This window comes from Hylobates moloch, unplaced genomic scaffold (genome assembly GCF_009828535.3).
Source record: "Hylobates moloch isolate HMO894 unplaced genomic scaffold, HMol_V3 SCAFFOLD_11, whole genome shotgun sequence".
In the NCBI taxonomy this organism is placed as follows: domain Eukaryota; kingdom Metazoa; phylum Chordata; class Mammalia; order Primates; family Hylobatidae; genus Hylobates; species Hylobates moloch.
The window spans coordinates 100989-118634 of NW_026652286.1; the positions used below are offsets into that span (position 1 = coordinate 100989).

A 17646-nucleotide genomic window follows, 5' to 3' on the forward strand; every position below is an offset into this window, starting at 1 on the left:
AAGACCACAGGTGATCATTTGGTTTTTCTTTCCCACAATATCTCAATTCCTAGGCTATACCTGGGTAAGGTAGTTTTTGTCAAACTAAGTGCTAGCTGTGCTATTTTGCAGGGTGGCCTAGTTTGGGTTTTTTTTAGTATGCAGATAACAGGTCAGCAATACAGTGTCTCCCTGCCTCCTCTAAACCAACACTATGGGCAGAAAAGTTCTGGGACAACTTTGGCCTGAATCAAAACAGGAAGATGATGGATACTTTATCCACAGCCCAAGCGCTGTCCCTAAGCAGAAAGCCCAGGAGAGCTAACTATATCATAATACACCCCCCACCAGCTGGGTATCCATCCACCTGCAGACTCATACCTCCAACCTTCTGGGAACACACACAATCTTAAGACACACAGCCACTTCTTCCAAGCCTCCTCTTCACTAAATTGCCCTGAATATGTGTTATGGACTGAACTGGGTCCCCTCCAAAACTTATATGGTCAAGTTCTAACCCCTAGCAAAACAGAATTTGACTACATTTGAAGAGAGTGTCTTTGAAGAGGTAATTAAGGTAAAATTAGGTCAATAGCGTGGGCCCTGATCCAGTATGACTCGTGTCCTTATAAGGAGATTAGCCGGGAGCGGTGGCTCACGCCTGTAATCCCAGCACTTTGGGAGGACAAGGCGGGTGGATCACGAGGTCAGGAGTTCGACACCAGCCTGACCAACATGGTGAAACCCCGTCTCTATTAAAAATACAAAAAAATTAGCTGGGTGTGGTGGCAGGCACCTGTAGTCCCAACTACTCGGGAGGTTGAGGCAGGAGAATCGCTTGAGCCCGAGAAGCAGAGGTTGCAGTGAGCCGAGATCGTGCCACCGCACTCCAGCCTGGGCGACAGAACAAGACTCCTTCTCAAAAAAAAAAAAGATTAGGACACAGACAAGCAGAGGGAAGACCATGTGGAGGCACGGGGAGAAGACAGCCATCTGCAAGCCAAGAAGAGAGGCCCCGGAGGCTGGGGCAGGAGAATCGCTTGAACCCAGGAGGCGGAGGTTGCAGTGAGCCGAGATCATGCCTCTGCACTCCACTCTGAGCAACAGAATGAGACTCTGTCTCAAAAACAGACCAAAAAAAAAAAAAAAAGGCCTCACAGGAAACCAACCCTGCCCACACCTGGATTTCAGCCACCAAAATTGTAGGAGGTAAATCTCTGTTGTTTAAACCACCAGTTGGTGGTACTTGTTACAACAGCCCTAGAAAACTAAAACAATCCAGAAATCCCAAAGAGAAATGTGTTTTTGTTAACGGTGCCAGTAAACTGCTCGGTACACTGTAAGAAGGAAAAAAGAAGAAGAAGAAAGAAAGAAGCAAAGGCATAATGCACTGACATTTTTTTATATTTGGTATTTGTAAGTCTTTAAAAAAATGTTTTCAGGCCATTTTTTCCTTAAAAAAAAAAAAGCAACCAACAGCAATACTCTGTACAAGTATAACAAACATTAGAAATATGCATCATTCCAAAATAGTTACAAGAAAATTACAGTTTAGAGTCCACATCAACACATCCTATTCATACGTGCCCCCAAGGGAGAAAAAGCTACAGTATGTTAAACACACAGCTGCTACACAGTAGTCTGAAAACCCAGAACTTAAGACTTTTGAGGCAAATCAACAACAGTCACCAAGACTTGTTCAGCTCCATAAGTACAATCAAGCATTTCAAGAGAACCAGGCTTTTTCATCCCAAATGAAAAACACACGTGATCAGCTGCATAGCTGACCCTGGCCCCTCCATCCCCAACCCCCGGGAGCCTCTGACTCAACAGAGCACAAATCCAGTGGAGTCAATGAGGCGGAAGCCTGGCTGGAGGTCACAGTGTGGCCGCAGTAGGCAGACACCAAATGTCATTTCCTGCTGGTGCCGATCATCACTAGATCCGACTTTGGAGGCAAAAAGTCGTTGTTCCTGGGAGACGCCATCAACAGCCCAAGTCCCCAAAACCAGCCGGCCCTTCCGTTGACACCCACACCCATCCCAGCTGCCACTGTCAAGGACTGAGCAGGGGCACTCGCACCACCCCCGATTCCACTGGACTCTTCCAATTTGAGCTCACTGTTCCTGGGAGGGGTTGAAGAAGCTCAGAGGCACCCTCCTCTTGCCTCTGACCATCCCCCAGCCTGTGTGTCCCTTATATTTACACATTAATCTTCCCTTTCCAAGCACTGTGCTATAAATACCCTTACCACCCCCACTGGCCCTGTCCCCAGCCCTTTTCAGGATGCAGGGAAGCATCGTGACCTTCGTGTGACCTGCCCATTTGGAATCCCAGACCGCTCGGCGCAAGAGTTCCTCCCACGGTTGCTGGGGCCGCTTGCCCATTTCCCAAGCCCACACCAGGCGGAAGGGAAGAGGGCTCCTGTGTTTTTCATTTTTATACAATACGTTTACAATTATGTTGCTTTAATCTTTTAAAGGATTTAATCTTTTAAAGGATTTTTTAGCAACAAGTCCCTTCCTCTGACTTCTCTGTGATGGTTTCGGACACATTGGAGGGGAGAGGGCCACAGCCCACGGAACTGCTGCCTGAACAGGGACCTATGAATGAAGTAGCGACCGCTCGGAGATCTGTAGGAGTTGGAGGCAGGCCAGTGTGAAGGTGTGGGAGGAATCTGCCCACACCCAGCTTCATACAGCACCCCGAGGACAGCGTGGCTTCCCTGATTCACACCTACTGAGCCAAGGCCCCCTCTGAAGTTAGGTCAAGAGGGCCCACCCTAGCCAGGCCAACTCATTCCTTTGAGGACCTGATACTCAATGAACTGCTTACTACCAAAAAAATGCAAAGGATTCAGCAAAAAGTGCAATTTCCATTTGAGAAGTAAGATTCTCCCCAAAACATGACACCACCTTTTCATCCTTTCAGTACCTCAAAGGGAAAGGGAAATAAAAGGCATACAGCACTAACCCTCCGAACCACAGCCGGGGCTTTAAAAGTGTGGTTCACCCTTTAGAACCCTGAAAGACCCATTGACATATCCAGTCAGTTATCAAAGTGCCAGTGAGGTGAGGGGCATGGCAGAGTCAGGAGGGACCAGGAGGCTGGAAGAGCCCACTCCCATTCTCAACAGGACACACCTGTCCTGTTTACAGCAGGACGCATTACTGTGGAAACAGCCACAGGACTCCAGGGACTTGGTTATTCCTTCATAAAACCTTGTCAACTTCATTGCCTATTGGAGGATAAACTCAAAACATCTTCAAAATATAACCTGAGCCACAATATAAAATAAAAAGAAGAAAAAAATCTTTTCATGTTAATGCCTTAAGAAGTTTACAGATTAGGTACCAATAAAATAAATCCACATAAATTTGAAATTCTTGGTGGATACACACCTGAAGCAAAAGAAAAAAAAATTAATCTACATTTTAAAAATCAAAGTAATTACAGCAGCAGTATAGTGAAAAGAGGTTTTAAAAATAATAATTACATCTTTGATACAAATTCAAACTTTGTACACCTCAATTCATAGGAATGACTGTTTTTGAGAGCTTAGTATATATATATATATACACAGTAGATTCCGATATGTGTCACGGCAGAGAGAGACGAAAGCCAGTGGACTTTGGGGAAGGAGGGATTAATCTGACACTGAATTCACGCTGAAGTGTTCACAGATTGCCACGCTTCTGAACACACACACACACACACAGACACATAAAATGCCAACCTGAGTAAAACGTTACTAAAAACCTAGAACATCATGAATCACTAAGTCACATATTGCACCTTTAAATAATCCTTCATACCAAATACAGACATGAGGAAAAGGATAATACAGGGACAAGAAAAGGATTTCTGTCACTGTAGGATTCCTCTGCTTCTCCCATTCCCACCCACAGAAATTCTCAAGGTGATACTTGAGTCGCCATTCTCACCCAACCAATGGGCTGAAAATGTTGCCAACAGAAGAGTCTTTGGAGAAAACTGGGAGGGAAAAAGGAAGAAAAAAATGGAGCACAAATGTACAGGGGGCAGGGGAAGCGGGGTTGGGGCAAAGAGGCCTCCCCTGATCAAATGAGAACAGAAATGTTACTGAGGAGGCAAACCTCTGATGCTAAGTTACTGTTTAAATATTCCGTATATTCCAATTATGAGATTCAGTACAAAAATATAGATCTCTACTAAGTTTTGCCTGTGGAAGCATAATTCAGAAAAGGCACATGTTCAAATAGAAAACCCATTTGGAAGAGGTGCCACGTACCCCTCCCTGCGCAATCATCATCCACAATTAGGTATATTCCATCAGCTAGATTCCAAGACACAGTAGGTAAAAATAGACCTCTGATACTTAAAATATATTCAACCCAACACAATCCTGGCTTTAGCATGTGAATCATATAAAATAGTCTTTTTTAAAAAAGAAATTGTTTTGGAAAAAAAAATCATAGCTCCCTTTTCCTGGTTTTCCACAATCCTCAAGGGGGAAAAAAAAAGTGACCTCATCCCATTGGTCATCAGGAATGCAGGTGATTTGCTCCCCATCCATCCACAGCCCCCAACAGCCCCAATTTGTCATCTGTCATGTGCAGCTTCATGCCCTCAAAATTAGTTCTCACAAAACAGAACAAAGAATTAAGATATTAGACATATAAAAACATGTCGACATCGGGGCATGTGCCTTCGCTGTGGGTGCGATGGTCTGGTTCACTCCAGAAAGGTTTTTCCTTTGGAATTAGGCAATGTAACCATTGGTCTTTCCAAACGTGGTCACAGGCGCAAGGTTTTCATAGATTGTCATTGCAGTTGTGTTCTGGTAGATAAGATCTACTTTTGAGTCTTTCTGGGATCTGACAATATCCAAAACACACTGATTGAGGAAAACATACTGGTCCTGATAGAAAAAGGAAAGAGAGAGACAGAAAATGAACATGGGTCCCAGAAATTAGCACCCAAAATTATTTTCAACCAGGTCATTCCCCAGCCCAACTCCCAAACCCCATCCACCCAACAGCAAACAGTTCAAGCGAACGTGTTTCAAGAGGTAACGACGTTGCAGTGAAATCTGAAATCACAGAAGCAAGATGACCTTCATCAATGATTCTCCACCAGAAGAGCACACTCCACACCTTCCCTCCCCAAGGAAAAATGCCACAGTCTCGGGGAAGGGCAAAGGAAGGAGGAAGTGTAGAGGAAAGAACGCACACACACATTGGAACAATCAAATGTCCAACAAGATTGCCTTGGCCAGTGAGACTGTGCAGAGTAAGAAGCAACTGTAACGCTCAACCAGGGAGCGAGGTTAAAAGGAGATGATCAGGTGGAGCTGGATGAGGACTATCCTTCAGGCAGGTACATCAGAATCTGTGGGTAGCGATGAAAAAAAGAGGAAACGAGGGTATAAGCTGACACAGAAAAGTACCCATGATATTATAAGAGGAGAAAAAAAACCACAGAGAAGCAACATATATAAAACAGGATCTGGCCGGGCGCGGCGGCTCATGTCTGTAATCCCAGCACTTCGGGAGGCCAAGGCAGGTAGATCGGCTCAGGTTAGGAGTTCGAGATCAGCCTGGCCAACATGGTGAAACCCCGTCTCTACTAAAAATACAAAAATTTGCTGGCCGAAGGCCGGGCGCGGTGGCTCACGCTTGTAATCCCAGCACTTTGGGAGGCCGAGGCGGGCGGATCACGAGGTCAGGAGATCGAGACCACGGTGAAACCCCGTCTCTACTAAAAATACAAAAAATTAGCCGGGCGTGGTGGCGGGCGCCTGTAGTCCCAGCTACTCGGAGAGGCTGAGGCAGGAGAATGGCGTGAACCCGGGAGGCGGAGCTTGCAGTGAGCCGAGATCGCGCCACTGCACTCCAGCCTGGGTGAAAGAGTGAGACTCCGTCTCAAAAAAAAAAAAAAAAAAAAAATTTGCTGGCCGTGGTGGTGCACGCCTGTAATCCCAGCTACTCAGGAGGCTGAGGCAGGAGAATCGCTGGAACCCAGGAGGTTGAGGTTTCAGTGAGCTGAGATGGCACCACTGCACTCCAGCCTGGGCAACAGAGCGAGACTCCATAGGATCCAATTTTAAAACTGTGTGTGTGTGTGTGTGTGTGTGTGTGTGTTTACAGATGTACATAAAGAGCCTTATAAAGATGTACACCACAGGAAAAAAAGATGTACACCAAACTATAAACATTGGCTACCTCCAGGAAGCAGGACTGGGGAAGGAAGAGTAAGAGAAAAATACATTGAGGCCGGGCGCGGTGGCTCACACCTGTAATCCCAGCACTTTGGGAGGCCGAGGCGGGCGGATCATGAGGTCAGGAGATCGAGACCATCCTGGCCAACATGGTGAAACCCTGTCTCTACTAAAACACACAAAAAAATTAGCTGGGCATGGTGGCCCACACCTGTAGTCCCAGCTACTCGGGAGGCTGAGGCAGGGGAATCACTTGAACCCAAGAGGCAGAGGTTGCAGTGAGCCGAGATCACACCACTGCAATCCACCCTGGTGACAGAGCAAGACTCTGTCTCAAAAAAAAAAAAAAAAAAAAGACAGAAAAATATATTGTCAAATGCTTTCATATGGATAAGTATTGTTTTCAAAATATAAAAAAGAGATTAGACTCTAGTAGCAGGGATAAGAGTTCTATGTTTCTCAAAAAAAGGATAAAAGATTGAGAAATACTACTTTATATACTCATAGCAGAAAAAAGAAAATCTCTTTTGACCAACACAGGAGGTGAATTTCACTCTTTCCACAACAACCCCCAAGCTCACCCCAGAGCACACAATGTACCCAGGCATCTAGAACATTCCCTGCTAGACTCCAAAACACAGCACATATTCATAGAGTTCTACATCGGTACAGGACGATAGCCTGATACAAAATTAATATTCTGCTCTCATCCTGGTCAAGGAACATTCACCCCTTTGAGGAAAGCAACTTTGCAATATGTTCTGTTGAAAACATGCCTCAAAAACACTTCTTCTCAGTAACATTTCGGGTAAAACCAAATCCAACAGTAGTACAGAAACTATACCATAGATATTAAGCGTTCCTTTTCTCCGCTGGTCAGCCACCCTTCTGTAGCTATGATAATTGATAGTCTTTAAAATGTACACGTCTGGGTGAGGATAAATTGCTGTATTAACATTTAAGCGACATTAGGATAGGTCACATCATTAATGTTTGATAAGTTTGTTTCATTAGCTTACTTTAAAGATGGTCAGACCTTCTTAGAAACAAAGAGTGGAAAATACCAGTTTTATGAGTTTAAAACCTGGAAGCCAAAGTTCAAAGATGTCCTAAGATTATTTAATGAGTCAGAGGCAGCAAGGTAAAGAATCCTGACACTATCTCAGTAGTAGTTCCCTTACTGACATCAGTACTACTATGTCACTTGTATTGGGTAATTTAATTCCAAGTCAGCTTAGAGTCTGCAAAGAAATCCAGTGTTAGTTCACAGCCAAGAGCTGGAAAGATCTGGAAGGGTGACATATTTTAACACAAGTGCATGACACAATGCAACCTTTTAAAAATGGAGGGGAAGGGCCAGGCACAGTGGCTCACGCCTGTAATCCCAGCACTTCAGGACGCTGAGGCAGGCAGATCACTTGAGGTCAGGAGTTTGAGACCAGCTTGGCCAACACGGAGAAACGCCGTCTACTAAAAATACAAAAATTAGCTGGGCATGGTGTGTGTGCCTGTAATCCCAGCTACTTGGGAGGCAGAGGCAGGAGAATCGCTTGAACCCAGGAGGCAGAGGTTGCAGTGAGCCAAGATCATGCCACTGCTCTCCAGCCTGGGCAACAGAGCAAGACTCCGTCTCAAAAAAAAAGAAACAAAAAAAAATGGAGGGGAAGGGTGGAATGTCAAATACAGATCTTGGCCTCACCTCTGTCTGCACCATTAAAGGCCTGTGCATTCGAAGGTCATACACAATCCCATACACGTCCACGGTGTTCTCATTCTCTATCTGGTAGATGAGACGATCAATGGCAATGAACGTGCCCGTCCTTCCGACCCCGGCACTGAGAGAAAAGGGAAATAAGACTATTACAGTGGGTTCCCTCGACTGCAAGCCTCTTTGTACATACATCTTGCTTTCCTTCACTGTCACACTTTGAGGGCAACGCGCAGGATCAGTGCACATTTGCTCAGTTGAAGCCTCAGCAAGTCAGACAGCACTAGCTCGGGACTGGGGCCTAAGTCCCAAACTCGCATTTGAGTCAGATGCCACACGTATAACCTTTGCTCAAGCTTCTTCAATCTCAGTCCCATTCAAGTTGCCACCATAACCCAGGATGGCACATTTCATCCATTTTCCCCCACTGGGCAACAGTGGCAACAGAGCCCCTCCTGTCTTCTGTCCTAAATTAATTCCTTTAGCTTCAAAGCTAACTTCTTATTGTTAGGGGTTGGCAAACTTTTTCAGTAAAAGGCCAGATAGTTAACATCTTAAGCTTTGCAAACCATATGGTCTCTTTCTGCCACTGTAGCAGAAAAGCAACCATAAACAATATATAAATAAATGGGCATGCTGTGTTCCTAGAAAATGTTATTTACAAAAACAGCAGCTGACCAGATTTGATCCATGGGTTACAGTTTGCCAACCCCTGTTTTGGAAGCTCAGGGCTTAGGGAGTAAGTCCAGGGTTCCTTATCCAAACCTTCCCTGAATTCGTAAATGCCTCTTACATTCCCTCTTAGGCTTTGCTCTTGTAAAGTGCTCATAAATATATAATGACATTTGAAATCTGTCACACGTGACGTGCCATCTGCGTACCTGCAATGCACCAGAATCGGCGATTCGGGAGGACTCTGCTTCATGTAGTCACGAACGAGGTACCGGAAGTTGATGAGCAGGTCAGTGGTGTCGGGAACACCGTGGTCTGGCCAGGAGGTGAAATGGAACTGTCTCAGAGGGTGACTCTCACTTGTCTGGATCTAAAAGCCCAGAAAATGATTTAGATCCAGAGAGAAAGGCTGCCTAACAACATCAAAAAGGCAGGGGAAATCAAGCAGAGCCTGAGTACTAACCGGGAGTTGGAGTTGTAATGACTAAAAATTAAACTTTACATTTGCACAGCAGCTGATAAAGTGCTTGCTCATCAAACCCTCACAATATGCCCAAGGAGAGTTGATTATCCCCCTTTAACGATGAGGCAGCAGAGATTCACAGAAGTGAAGTCATTTCCCCAACACTGATTTCAGATGCAACAGAAGTCCCCCCTCCTCCAATTCTGCATTCAGAGCCTTCCCTTCCTGCCACAGCTGCCTATCAATAATGAACTCACATTCTTACACCTGCACCTCCTTAGAGCTGCATGAGCCCCATCCCCGAGCCCCCCTGAGAATGTCACTGACAATAAAACCAAAAATAATTTACTCAGATACACCATGATAATCAGTGCCTTCTGGGCAAGAATGGCCTCATAATTCACTATGTCCCCTAGAGAAGCGAATAAAGTGACAGGCCACTAGCAAGCACCATGCAAATATTTAGAATTGGAGAGAGCTGACAAAAGACTTCCCCCAAAAAACCATCCATTTCAACATCTGAAAGACAACAGAGCTCATTATTACACGGACTGGCTCCCTACCTCATACCAAAGAATATACCTTGAAGCGCGCCAGAAGCCACCCCAGCTGGGGCGAGTCCTGTCCCTGACAGGAGTCAGCTGTACTCGTTATGCCCATACCAGGGAATGACCATGGAATGACCGTACCCATGAGACCTATATCCGCACTGCAGGCATTTCCATCTCCTTTATGACAGCTGGCCTTTGACACTCATTGTTTCAAATGTACATTCATGATAAGAACAATGAATGTGCAGTATTCAAAATTTGGAAAACAGCAGGAAAAAAAGACAGAGTGAGGGGAGAGGTGCTAGAAGACCTCATGACAGATAAAGTTAGCATTCACAAATTTAACCAGAAGTACTGATCCAAAGACAGAAACCAGCTGTAAGAGATGGAGGTGGGGGAAGAGGAAGAAAAAGGGAGGGAGAGGGGAGAGGAAGAGGGAGAAGTGAGGACGGTTATACTTAGTATTATCTTCGTGGAGGGGCAAAGGGGCTCAGGTTAGGGGAGGTAGTCAAAGGAAATCTTTAGCTCTGTTTGTAATTTCTCAATTTTCTAAAGGAAAATGTATTCATGCATTTTGTATAATTAAAAAATAACATGGTACTAAATGCCATGTGGTGTCCTGGATCAGAGCCTGGAACAAAAGAAGACTTTAGTGGAAAAACATGAAATCTGAATAAAGTCTGGAGTTTAACAATAAATAATAATCATAGTAATAGCAATTTTTAAAAATGATGTGGACAACTCCACCCTAAATTCCCCTCCACAAGGTAAGCCCCAAGCAGTGGAGGCAACCAAGGAGAAGCCAGTCGGTTCAAATGAGCAAAATCTATAGAAATAAGCATGTCAGGCTGGGCACAGTGACTCGCGCCTGTAATCCTAACACTTTCGGAGGCTGAGCAGGCGGATCACAACGTCAGGTGTTCAAGACCAGCCTGGCCAATATGGTGACATCCCATCTCTATTAAAAATACAAAAAAAATTAGCTGGGCATGGTGGCAGGTGCCTGTAGTTCCAGCTACTCAGGAGGCTGAGGCAGGAGAATCGCTTGGACCCAGGAGGCGGAGGTTGCAGCGAGCCAAGATTGTGCTACTGCACTCCAGCCTGGACGACAGAGAGAGACTCCATCTCAAAAAAAAAAAAAAAAAGAAAGAAGCATGAGATTTTTCTACCACTGTGAGCTGCATTATTTTGGTGGCCAGATCATGGTAACAGCTTTGATGGCATCTCCAGAGCAGGAACTGAAATATCGAGGCCAGACCCTTTGAGACACAGCAATTAGTAAAGAATTACTACTTAATATACTATACTTTATCCATGACTGATAGAATCTTCAAGGATAATCTCATAAACTAGACCCTAACCCATCAACCCCAAAACCCACCCAAAAGATCCAAGATTCAACTGCAGTGAATCTACTGCCCGGCTTTCCTTTTATGCACTATTCATAACATGCATACGTTTTCATCTCCTAGAATGTTTCTCTTACATTACATCCTACCATGTCCCCATGGTAATTATATAGTCTACCCATCCCTTATCTTTTTTTTTTTTTTTTTGAGACCGGGTCTTGCTTTGTCACCCAGGCTGGAGTGCAGTGGCACAATCTCGGCTCACTGCAGCCTCGACCTCCTAGGCTCAAGCCATCCTTCTACCTCAGCCTTCCAAGTAGCTGGGACTACAGGTGTATGCCAGCACACCTGGCTGATTTTTGGGTTTTGTTTTGTTTTGTTTTTGTAGAGACGGAGTTTCAGCATGTTGCCCAAGCTGGTCTCAAACCTGAGCTCAAGCGATCCTCCCACCTCGGCCTCACAGGTATGAACCACCGCACCTGGCCCATCATTTCTAACAGCTGAATAATGGTATTATAAGCAGACGAGTCATAGTTAAGTTATCCATTCTACACAAGCTACAAAACCACATCTGCGTGGTTTCCAAAGTTTTCCTCTGTTATAAATAATGCTGAGACTCGTCTTTCTAAATAAGCCTTTGGTAGCATTTCAGATTATTTCCTTAGGATAGTATCAGACTTCAAGCCAGCAAACCAAAGAGAATAGACATTTTTAGGCCTGTGATATAAACAGCAAAGAGTTATGCCAATGCACACACCCATCAACAGATACCAATGCTGCTTCATGGCACTGCCTCTATTCTCAAAGCATCCTTGAAAAAGAAAAAAGGCACATAAACTTGACTTCTTAGAACGCCTGCACGATTTAATTGGATTTGCTTTTGTACATTTTGAGGGGAAGGGGGGCCATGTGCATATGCCCCGGAATCCTATTAATGTAACTGTTATCAATTACTCCTAACAGCAAGTGGCCGTTCCTGATGCCGTATTTCTAACCAAATAATCCAAAAGGCTACAGTTTGTTCTGTAAAATCGATGAGCAAGTCACCTGGAAATGGAAAGAAAGGAAAGAGTTCCTGATGCAGAGCCATGCTCTTAAGATTCATTTTATTCAGGAATAACTTAGGATATTCCCAAGAAAGTACATTTCCCAGAAAAGTCAAGGGATTGCCTTGGAGTATACACGCATATGGATTGTTCTGTTCTGAAAGGAAAGAAGCAAAACGTTTCTCACTGCATAGGAAAACATATTAGTTAATACCAACCTAAAACATATCACCCCCAAATTAGCATATGGTAATTACATGAGTTCAATTGATCCTGACTTCTTACGTTTTTCACTGTGAAATCTCTGATGGTCCATTCTGGAAGAACAATTTCTGACGTCATTGCCACAGTTATGTCTCCGTAGCCCTGAGCCTGCTGGGAGGGCCAATACTCCTCACATTTGGTCTGGAACAAAATTGCATTTTTGTAAGAAGACTCGGATCATGCCATCTGCCATCACTAAAACCTCACAAGGGAGACTAGCTATTGAAAACTGGCATCAGAGATGGAATCAGACCTTCCAGTTGGGCTTTGTTTGACCCTTCGAATTGTTTTATTTTATTTTTTAGAGGCGGGGTCTCACTATGCTGCCCAGGCTGGAGTGCAGTGGCTATTCATAAATGAGATCACAGCACACTACCGCCTCCAATTCCTGCACTCAAGCAATCCTCATGCCTCAGCCTCCCAAGTAGCTGGGTCTATGGGCACACCACAGCACCTGCTGGAATTGTTTGTTTTTTCTTTTTTTAATTTACAATTCTTGCCAACTCTTAAAATTCCTCATAAAAATCCAGACTTATTTTCTCTTTAAAAATCAGATCTGCCTACACTAGGCCCTGCTTTCAGCGTGAAAATTGATTTAGAGCAGAGCAGCAGCTGTCCCTTGACCCAGGACACAGTCCCCATCCAGCTCCCTTTGCCCCTGGAGTAGCCACAACTGTTCGCTGACCTCATCTTCTCCCATAACCCCGGACAGCTGGAAGAAATGAGGACTTTTTCCCAAGGCTTTCAGATATACATCGGTTGCAATACAAATACACACACCAATAAAGAAAATCAAATTAAATCATTCTGGGGTCTTTGATTTCTATAAAGTTGGTGGGCAGATGTGAGCAGAAATAACCAGGAAACACCTGCTCTCCAAGAATATCTGAATCCGCATTTGGCAAATGACTACACACGCACACACGCACACACACATGCAGACACACACACGCACACACACACGCAGACACACACGCACACACACACGCAGACACACACGCACACACATGCAGACACACGCACACACACACACGCAGACACACACACACGCAGACACACATGCACACACGCACACACGCGCACACACACATGCAGACACACACACATGCACAGACACGCACACACACATGCAGACACACACATGCAGACACACATGCGGACACACACGCAGACACACGCACACACACGCACACACACATGCAGACACACACGCAGACACACAGACACACATGCAGACACACACATGCAGACACACACATGCAGACACATACATGCAGACACACACATGCAGACATACATGCAGACACACACATGCAGACACACACACATGCAGACACACACACACGCACACACAGTATTCTAAGGTGTGCTCTACTGCTGGTAGTTTTCAAAGCTAATTGATTATCTGACTCACCTGAGAAGTTTGAGTTGTTTTGGGTTTTTTGTTTTTTGTTTGTGTGTTTGTTTGAGACAGTCTCACTCTGTCATACAAGCTGGGGTACAGTGGCACGATCATGGCTCACTGTAGCCTCAACCTCTCAGGCTCAAGTGATCCTCCCACCTCAGCTTCCAAAGGAGCTTGGACTACAGAGACCTGCCACCACACCCAGCTATTTTGTATTTTTTTAGAGATGGGGGTCTCACTACATTGCCCAGGCTGTTCTTGAACTCCTGGCCTCAAGTGATCCTCCCACCTCGGCCTCCCAAAGTGCTGAGATTACAGGCCTGAGCCTCTGTGCCTGGCCTTATTTTGTTTAAAAAGAGATGCCTGGATTCTACCTCCAGAGATTGACTCTGGCTGTGGGATCTGTATTGCTTTAAAGACCCAGGTTCCAAAGAAAGAGCCCAGGATCTGGATACACACTGACATGGGGTTGATTCCCAGCTCAGCCTCTTACCAGGTGTATTTTTGTTGTGACCTTGTGGGCAAGTTCTTAAACTCTCCAAGCCTCAGTTCCCCCATCTATGAAACCATAAGACCTCACAGGGTTGTTACAGGAAAGAAATAACATATATGGAGAATCTAGTGCAGAAAATACACCTCCTTCCCCATTCACCCAGGGTCAGTAAGACTCACTTCAATCTTGGTTATAGATGAACAAGGGACCATTTAAATTCATCTTCATGTTCTCCATTAATGTAATTACGTCATTTTTGTTTGTCTAACAGATAGATTGATAAGAATGTTTTATGTATAAGGCCCTGGGCTCAACAGGATTAAAAAGTTTATTTGCATTCTTCTTTTTTTGTTTTGTTTTGTTTTGAGACAGAGTCTTGCTCTGTTGCCCAGGCTGGAGTGCAGTGGTGCAATCTTGGCTCACTACAACCTCTGCCTCCTGGGTTCAAGCCATCCTCCTGCCTCAGCCTCCCAAGTAGCTGGGATTACAGGCACGCACCACCACGCCTGGCTAATTTTTGTGTTTTTAGTAGAGACGGGTTTCGCCACGTTGGCCACGCTGGTCTCAAACTCCTGAACTCAGGTGGTCTGCCCACCATGGCCTCCTAGAATGCTGGGATTACAGCTGTGAGCCACTGCACCCGGCCTATCAGCATTCATTTAAAAAACGCTTTTATTTCTATCGGCGTCATCTCTTACTGCTCTGTTATCCTTCCCTCCTCCATCCTCAGCCCCTAGCACAGGACCTTACATATACCAGGGGCTGGATAAACATCTGCTAGCTTATCGTGAATTAAAGAACATTAAAAGAAATGATGCCTGATGGGCTCCCACTATCCCGGGGGACAGTACCACTCCAAGTGTGCGCCCTGGCGCCACAGCAGCAGGATCACCCGGGAACTGGCAGAAACGCAATTCCGAATTAGAAACTCTGAGGGCAGAACCGCCCTCCTGGTGATGCTGATGAATGCTGAAGTTTGAGATCCACTGGCTTAAGGAATTGCCTCCTATTCCTCAAGCAATGAACCTACACTTAAAAACAACTCCTAAGGCAACATTAAGTCCCATTCCTAAGGCACAGCATTTTTTAGATTAGCATGTGTTTTTCAGTTCCCTTCGCGTCAATTTACGGAAATACAGAATTTTATTACTATAGAAAATATTGGCCGGGGACAGTGGCTCACATCTGCAATCCCAGCACTTTGGGAGGCCAAGGCAGGTGGATCACAAGATCAGGAGATTGAGACCATCCTGGCCAACGTAGTGAAACCCTGTCTCTACTAAAAATGCAAAAAGTAGCTGGGCATGGTGGCGCCCGCCTGTAATCCCAGCTACTCAGGAGGCTGAGGCAGGAGAATCGCTTGAACCAGGGAGTCGGAGGTTGCAAAAGCCAAGATCACACCACGGCACTCCAGCCTGGTGACAGAATGAGACTCCATCTAAAAAAAAAAAAAAAAAAAAAATCTTATCTTTGGTGGAAGCAGCAGAGGGATTTCAGACGTTACAGGAGAGAGGAGGCTGCTGAGGTTTATCCAGGGATAAGTCTGAGATTTTGCTTAGAGAAAGAGTTCCAGGCCAGGTGTGATGGCTCACACCTGTAATCCCAATACTTTGGGAGGCCAAGGAAGCAGGATCACTTGAGGTCAGGAGTTTGAGACCAGCCTGGGCAGCACAGTGAGACCTTGCCTCCACTAAAAATAAAAAAAATTATCCAGGCGTGTGGTGCACGCCTGTAGTCCCAGCTACCCGGGAGGCTGAAGTGGGAGGGAGCCCAGGAATTCAAAGCTGCAGTGAGCCATGATCGCACCACCGCACTCCAGGCTGGCTGACAGAGGAGACCCTGTCTAAAAAAAAAAAAAACAAAAACCTGGGGTGGGGGCAGGAGGGGTTCAGTGCTCAACCTAAGTTTGAAAATCATGGAGCTGATGAAAACCCTCATCTCGCAGATGAAGATACTGGTTGCTTAGAGACACGATGGGCTTGTCCGTGTTCATGGGGCCAGTGAAGAACAGAGCCACGCCGTGAACACCATCTTGCACTAGGCCTGGGAGATTTTGCCATTTACTAACTCCAGCAGCGACGTAATAAACAGAAGACACTGATATTTGTCCAAAAAAAAAGATAATGACAAAACAGAATTGTTTAAAGAATGTTTTTAAACATTTCTCTTAAGGGGAAAAAAAGACAGAAAACAAGTTTCTAAGAATAAAGTGCTAATGTTTGAGATTTTTTTTAAAGAAACAAGTGGTTTTTAAGATATCCTTCTGCCACAATAAAAAGCAATTAATGTAATTTTAAATTTTAAAAACTAAAAAAGATACTTACTCTCCCCTGTTCAACACATTTGGTCAACATAATGATGGCATATACATTTTTCTCCCAAACCATACGCCAAAAATCTTTCAAAGTGTTCGGTAAAGGTCCTTGTGTGGCAATAAAATCTTTCTTGGAGTGGTAGCCCTAAAAACGGGAAACAGCACGTAGTCAACCTCAAAGAAACAGAAAGAAGCAAAGCACACTGAAGATTTCATCGACACGGTCCAGTACTGTGAGACCGTCCCCCAACTTACAGGCATGTAGTTGGCATTGATGTAGTCATCCGTTGAATGGCTCTGGACCGAAAGTTTGACACGGGAAATGTCATCTGTGACATTAAAAGAAAAAAGGTCCCCATTATAAGTAAATGTTTTAGTAAAGTTGGACACAAAACAGAAAAAAAAATGAAATTCAAAATGGCAAAACTGGGACTTGTGTCTTTGAAGATGCACAGTGTGGCATTTCATATAGACCACCTCATTTAATCCTCACGGTCACTCTATATGACCATGGCACAGAGAAGTCACATGATCACCAGAGCAGAGCTAATGAGTGGCAGGGCCAGGATTTGAACCTGCAGCCTGACACCAGGACCCAAGATCTTAACCACACCAGACGCCTTCTCACACAAAATGAACCTGTTACTATTAGCATCCTCAGGTGTCTACCATGAGGGAATATGCTAAACAATTTTATTTGCTCCTCAAAACCACCCTATAAGCCACTGCCCTGTTTCACAGATGAGGAAACTGAGAGATTGACTTCTCCAAGTCCATATATCTGGTGAGGGGCAGTCAAAATTCAAATCTAGTGCCCTTTCCACTAGGACCGGGTAGGTCCCTAGGTTAACCGTTCTACTCTGCCTCTATTCTCATATAAACAAGTTGTTATAAAAACAGAGTACCAAGTTCAAGTATAAATTGAATGTATAAGACTAGTATGAGTAGGAGGGTCTAAAACACAGAATTATGTTTGATAAATATTATTGTCATCTCAAAAGCATACACACAAACTTGCCCAACTTAAGAGATGAAATAATAACCTTAGAACTGCAAGTGTCAGGCTGAGACAGAAGCAGCACCACCTCAGTTTCCCTGTCTCTGATTGTACTACCTCACCCTCCTCTGGACAAAATAACATAACAATGCTAAGTCTAGTACTGACCTGAGTCTCAGCCTAAAGGCTTCCCAATAAGAACAATA

The 17646-nt window shown here is 44.8% G+C and overlaps 1 protein-coding gene across 1 annotated transcript in view; it reads right to left on the reverse strand.

Moving 5' to 3' along the window:
- Positions 1–753: 753 nt before the first annotated feature.
- The window catches only part of PTPRJ (protein tyrosine phosphatase receptor type J), a 187628-nt gene continuing 170735 nt past the window's right edge, over positions 754–17646 (reverse strand). Inside the window, exons 20-25 of the mRNA XM_032165926.2 lie at positions 16699–16772; positions 16454–16588; positions 12253–12372; positions 8768–8928; positions 7878–8013; positions 754–4879 (exon numbers count right to left, since the gene is read on the reverse strand). Coding sequence (XP_032021817.2) covers positions 4721–4879; positions 7878–8013; positions 8768–8928; positions 12253–12372; positions 16454–16588; positions 16699–16772 — 785 coding nt within the window. The 3' untranslated portion in view covers positions 754–4720. The remainder of the gene's footprint in view (positions 4880–7877; positions 8014–8767; positions 8929–12252; positions 12373–16453; positions 16589–16698; positions 16773–17646) is intronic.